General features: G+C 46.1%; 1 protein-coding gene across 1 annotated transcript; it reads left to right on the plus strand.

Moving 5' to 3' along the window:
* The first annotated feature begins 997 nt into the window (after positions 1–997).
* On the plus strand, positions 998–3,338 carry LOC147456218 (uncharacterized). Its single transcript, XM_086514757.1, has 4 exons — positions 998–2,697; positions 2,840–2,919; positions 3,036–3,110; positions 3,202–3,338. Exons 1-3 carry the CDS (start codon positions 1,546–1,548, stop codon positions 3,070–3,072), a joined length of 1,269 nt encoding a protein of 422 aa, XP_086370883.1. The 5' UTR covers positions 998–1,545; the 3' UTR covers positions 3,073–3,110; positions 3,202–3,338.
* The last annotated feature ends 2,687 nt before the right edge of the window (positions 3,339–6,025 follow it).

A 6,025-nucleotide genomic window follows, 5' to 3' on the forward strand; every position in this document is an offset into this window, starting at 1 on the left:
TGCAATTCAAGGGGGTGGTGGGCTGCAGTTCATGGGGAAAGTTGCACCACCTGGTGGCCATGCAAAAAGGGAAAGGAGGTGGCGTCATTGAGGTGGTGGGCTGGCCTAGAGCAGAAGAAGGAGGGACGACTCAAGGGGGGAAATGGCATAGGTGAGGGCGCCATCTGAATAGAGAGGGGTCGGCATCGACTGCATGACGAGAAGGGCCGGGAAAGGGGAGTTTTACAAAAGCTGCCGATGGGTTGCAGGCAAGGGGACCCCGACAATAGGTTTTGGGATGCATAAGGCAAGGTGTCTGGGGTGTGAGTTGAAAGCGCTAGCTTGAGGATGCTATGATGGGAGGCCGCATAGGTGTGAAGGAATAGGGAACACTACAGAGAAAAGAACAGTGAGATGGGGGGCTCCTGTAGAAGGCTCCAAGCTATATGAGGGTTGCAGGGTGGTGAGAACCCAAGGAAAGGGCACAGGTTGCATGGTTGTGAGTAGCCAGGAGACTAAGGGCGTCAAGAGTAGGGGAGACCGCCCGATGTAGGTCAAAGAGGAGAGCAACGTGTGAAGCAAGGCCTTGAGAAATTGGGGGCCACTCACAAGCAAAGCAAGTGGCAAGGCAGGACCTGAGAGCAAGGAAGAGAGAGCGACATGTAGAAGGGCCTCTTGGCACTGCAGTAATAGGGGCTGCTGAAGAGCACAAGGGGAATTGAAGAGCCTCCAGCGTGGAGATAAGAGGGTGGTAGGGAGCCCATTTTTGGGGGAGAAAGTTCCAACGTCAAAGAAAAAAAGCACCATCACAGGGAATTCGAAGGCAAGAAGAAAAAACGCCAATGTATTACATTTTGTTTCCTTACTCTTCCAATAGAATCTGGAGTGCCATTATCGGAAAGCCGAGGCTCAAGGCTAAGGTAAAGGGGAGGGCAACCTCTAAATACACTGGAAGATGGGGTCAACTTGAAAATTGCCTAAGAGGGGTTTGTCTGATCCAAAACTAAAGGAGGGCGATTTCTACATAATTCCATCATTGAACACTTTTGAGACTGGTCGGGTTGGATTGCTATTTGTGCAAATGTATCATGTTCATTTTTGCTCTCGTGATTATGTGGGTATGTCAATTGCTGTGTTCTATATGTGATTGTGGTATTTGCTTTGTGAATAAAAGCTATTGGGAAAGCTTAAGTCTACCAATGATCTTGAGGTGTCTGAGAGAGTTAGGATTGCTGATATGTGATTATATGGTGCTATGAATTCTCAAAGGTCGAGATAATTGATTGCATTGCCTTGCGAGAAGATGCATGTAGTCAGGGCTGGTCGGGGGTTGGGGCAAGGGCAATAGAGGTTGGCAGCTTGGGTATTTGTGTATGCGTGAAATAGGGGATAGGGGTGCTGTGGAATCACTGGGCTATAGAGAGGCATTCACTGAGAGTGCTGATGGTTTTCCCATTTCCCCCTTTCCATCTTGTGGTGCCTCCACTGAGGATCCACTGATTTCTTCCTAACAAGTTCTTTATGAATCAAGATGAAACAAGAATTTCAAGGTCTTCATGAATCAAGATGAAACATGAATTTGGTCCAGAGTTCAAAGGAGATGAAGATGCAGACGATTGGATTGCCAATTTTGATCTATTTATACTGAGAGTATTGCAGATGCCAGGTGATGAAGCAAAGCTCCAGACTCTGCCTTTGGTGCTGCGAGGTAAAGCAAAATCTTGGTTCGATGGCTTAGAAGATGCACAAAAGCACAATCGGATCAGATTTCGAGAGAACTCTCTACAAAGGTATCGAAAGGTTGTGTCGGCTTCGGAAGCAGATGTAAAGCTCAAAGGTTTGCAGCAGGAAGTAGGTGCAAATTTTGATGATTTTGTTGATAAATGTGAAGCTTATTGGGGGGATTTTGCGGCTGCTACCAAAGCAACCAATGCGGGATATTTTAAGCCCAAAAGGTTTCTATCCTGCTTGCATCCCTATGTTCGTGAGAGAGTGTATGATGAAGATCCAAGTACCTTTGATGAAGTTGTCGAAGTTGCCAGAGCAAAGAGTCGAAAGATGAAGAAGAAGATGGAGGCAGGATTGCCACAGTCTACCATCATAGCAGCCAGTGGATCTAGGCTCAAACAGATGGAGGAGCATCAAAAGGTAAAAGCTCATTTTCTTGATATGCATTTGATTAAAGCACGTGAAGATGATGCCAGGGTAGAAGAGGTAGAACAAGTGCCAACCAGGTCTCAAAAGATACAGAGGGGCATATTCAGAGTGCCACTCAGTTTGCTTGCTCAAGAGGACGAGGTGATAGAAGTTCTTAAAGAAGAGGTGTCAGTTCTAGAGCCAGTAACGAGGCTGACAACAAAGGTGCAAGAATCGGCAAGATTAGAAGAGGAGTCCGACAGTTCTCATAGCTCCAGCAGCAGTTTGGACACAAATAGCATGTGGGAGACAGAATCCATCTCTTCTAGGTATGAAAGTTATGATGTTTTTCATGTAGATGAAGTGGAAAAAAATGTATGCGAGTTGCCTGTCAACCAGTTAAAGGTCAAAGAGAAGTATAGTGATGCACCTTGTCTGAATCTGCCAGTTGAGCAAACCTATCAAATGTCTTGTGATGGTGAGTCCCTATTGGAAGAAGAGGTATGGTTTGATTGTGCATCCGATTTAACTGAAGATCAGGCTTTTGAGGATGACTTGCAGAAGCTAGAAGTAGAAGCGGAGGTATGTCAAGTTGATTTGTCTATGTAAGGGGTGGGGCAACCTTGCCTTGATGGACATGTAGAGGGGTACTTTGAAGTTTCAGAGTTTGTGTGTAGCCGTGGAGAGCTAGCTCCGATAGATAACTCTATGGAAACTGATACAGGTACAGCCTATGAGAGTGGTGCTCCATGCAACGAGGAAGGTGCCACCAACCTTGCAGGTGATGAGGTATTTGAAGAACAGGTATTTAAGCTCTAGCAGGTCATGTTCTTGAGTATGAAAAAGTGGCCTTGGAGCCATTTACAGAGGGTTTGGATACAGGTTTGCAAGGGGAACAGGTTTACTTGGCTATTTTGCAGGTGGAGGCAAATGGCAGGGTCTTGCTATTTTATGTGATGCTATGGATACATGTGTTATTGGAGGTTCCTTTACAGGTATTTTTGTATCAGTGGAAAGGCTTTTTTGAAGTGGACTATACCATGGAGGGTTCTATAGCAAATGATAGGATAGCTGCTTATGATTCAGGTTTCTCAAGTACTGATGGCAAGTGTGCTTATAGCGGACACGAAGACTTATGGATACAGGGTGAAAAAGCTCCAAGCTATGAAGAGCTGAAAGGGTGGCGTGTTTATTGGCCTACAAGTGCAAAGAAAGGCTTGGATGTACATGTTTTACAGGTGGATGGCCACGGTCAATATTTTTTTTTTGATCCAGGTGGAGCCTACACTATGATTGGGGAAGCTGTGAGCTTTCCATTTGCCCCTGGAGGATGATGCAATAGCAAATGCTTTTCTCTCTATCTCTATCCTATCTATATAGCCACTATATATCTAAGTTATATCATTCTCTCTATACAGTCTTCTTTTATTTAGATAATACTGTGGTTGAGCATGAATGCTCAACGAGGGGGTGGTCAATGATGGTGCAGCCAAACACCGTCAATCTAGGGGTATGCAAGAAGCAGGTACATAAAGCTTAGGAGGTGGCTGGCATCGTGTTTGAGGCCATGCTTGATGCAAGGTGTGGCCGGAACTATTGGGAAGTGTATGTCATATGTGGTGTTTAGCAGGTCAAAAATGCTTTTCTAACTCAATTAGTAGGAGAGATTAAAGAAAGCACATATCGGCCACTTGAAAGTAATGATGGCACAGTCTGGTCAACGATCGTATCGGTCATCACATCTCTAGGCGAAGATCTTGTCACTCGAGGACCATTCTTATGAAGTGGTGTTTGTTTATTCATGGCCATGAAGACTTGGAGCTTTGTTTTGATAGTGCTATGGCATGTTTGCAGACTCAAAGTAGGCGGCCAACCATAAGCATAACCATTCTCCTGGTTCAAGAGAACGTGTGAAGGGAGCTGCAGTTCATGAGAGAGAGGGCCGCCACTTGCAGACAAGGGAGGGAAAGCTGGATAGAAGGCGGGCTTGGGCGCCATACTGGAGTAGAATAGAGGCCAGCGCTGCAATTGAAGGGGGTGGTGGGCTGCAGTTGATGGGGGAAGTTGCACCACCTGGTGGCCATGCAAAAAGGGAAAGGAGGTGGCGTCATTGAGATGGTGGGCTGGCCTAGAGCAGAAGAAGGAGGGGCGACTCAAGGGGGAAAACGGCATAGGTGAGGGCGCCATCTGGATGGAGAGGGGTCGGCATCGACTGCATGACGAGAAGGGCCGGAAAAGGGGAGTTTTACAAAAGCTGCCGATGGGTTGCAGGCAAGGGGACCCCGACAATAGGTTTTGGGCTGCATAAGGCAAGGTGTATGGGGTGTGAGTTGAAAGCGCTAGCTTGAGGATGCTATGATGGGAGGCCGCATAGGTGTGAAGGAATAGGGAACACTACAGAGAAAAGAACAATGAGATGGGGGGCTCCTGTAGAAGGCTCCAAGCTATATGAGGGTTGCAGCTATATGAGGGTTGCAGGGTGGTGAGAACCCGAGGAAAGGCCACAGGTTGCATGGATGTGAGTAGCCAGGAGACTAAGGGCGTCAAGAGTAGGGGAGACCGCCTGATGCAGGTCAAAGAAGAGAGCAACGTGAGAAGCAAGGCCTTGAGAAATTGGGGGCCACTCACAAGCACAAGGGGAATTGAAGAGCCTCCAGCGTGGAGATACGAGGGTGGTAGGGAGCCCATTTTTGGGGAAGAAAGGTCCGACCTCAATGAAAAAAAGCACCATCACAGGGAATTCGAAGGCAAGAAGAAAAAACGCCAATGTAGGGTAAAACCCCCAATTTAAGGCCACCTGAGAGAGGGAGCTTAGATCTTTGATCTCCGAGCTCAATTATAACCAGTCAGTAGCTCATTTGATTCGCTTCGTCGAGAGCTTTACGAAAAAATTGATCTCAATTTTTTTGATGATCGGAGCCGAAAGTTATAAATCCATTTATGCATTTCTGTGTAACAAAAATGGGTGTGAAAAAGAAGACAAACCAACCCCAAAAGAAAGACATGGGTGCCAACAAGGGTTAAAGTCATCCATTGCCCAATGAAAAGGTTGCATTTCAAAAAAGATGAACGTTGAGCATTCTTTTGAATTGCACAAAGTTGGTTCAGTTTTGTCTTATTATTCGGGGTGTCATTGTCCTTTCTTTGGGGGGTGGTTTTTTATTGGCCCCTTTACCCTATTACATTTTGTTCCCTTACTCTTCCAATAGAGTCTGGAGCGCCAATATCGAAAAGCCGAGGCTCAAGGCTAAGGTAAAGGGGAGAGCAACCTCTAAATACATTGGAAGATGGGGTCAACTTGAAAATTGCCTAAGAGGGGTTCGTCTGATCCAAAACTGAAGGAGGGTGATTTCTACATAATTCCATCATTGAACACTTTTGAGACTAATCTGGTTGGATTGCTATTCGTGCAAATGTTATCATGTTCATTTTTGTTCTTGTGATTGTGTGGGTATGTCAATTGTTGTGTTCTATATGTGATTGTGGTATTTGCTTTGTGGATGAAAGCTATTGGGAAAGCTTAAGTCTACCAATGATCTTCGGGTGTCTGAGAGCGTTAGGATTACTTATATGTGATTATATGGTGCTATGAAGTCTCAAAGGTCGCGATAATTGATTGCATTGCCTTGCGAGAAGATGCAGTCAGGGCCGGTCGTGTTGGGACAAGGGCAATAGAGGTTGGCAGCTTGGGTATTTGTGTATGCGTGAAATAGGGGATAGGGGTGCTGTGGAATCACTGGGTTATAGAGAGGCATTCACTGAGTGTGATGGTGGCTTCCCTTTTCCCCCTTTCTAGCAGCATCGGCAGTTACAACATCTCCCATCTCAAAATCTTGAATGCCCAACTTGGTGGCCAACTCCTTTGATATGAAGTTGAGAGTAGAACCAGGGTCAAACAAGATGCATCCGG

The sequence above is a fragment of the Adiantum capillus-veneris genome, chromosome 6 (assembly GCF_014529385.1).
Source record: "Adiantum capillus-veneris isolate H3 chromosome 6, ASM1452938v2, whole genome shotgun sequence".
Classification (NCBI taxonomy): Eukaryota; Viridiplantae; Streptophyta; class Polypodiopsida; order Polypodiales; family Pteridaceae; genus Adiantum; species Adiantum capillus-veneris.

What these genes read in the sequence shown, in the direction of transcription:
- LOC147456218 (XM_086514757.1), top strand. Translation starts at nt 1,546, where the DNA reads ATGAAACATGAATTTGGTCCAGAGTTCAAAGGAGATGAAGATGCAGAC. An exon ending in AGCTAGAAGTAGAAGCGGAG is followed by an intron (nt 2,698 to 2,839) that starts GTATGTCAAGTT and finishes AAACTGATACAG; the next exon opens with GTACAGCCTATGAGAGTGGT. An exon ending in ATGAGGTATTTGAAGAACAG is followed by an intron (nt 2,920 to 3,035) that starts GTATTTAAGCTC and finishes GCTATTTTGCAG; the next exon opens with GTGGAGGCAAATGGCAGGGT.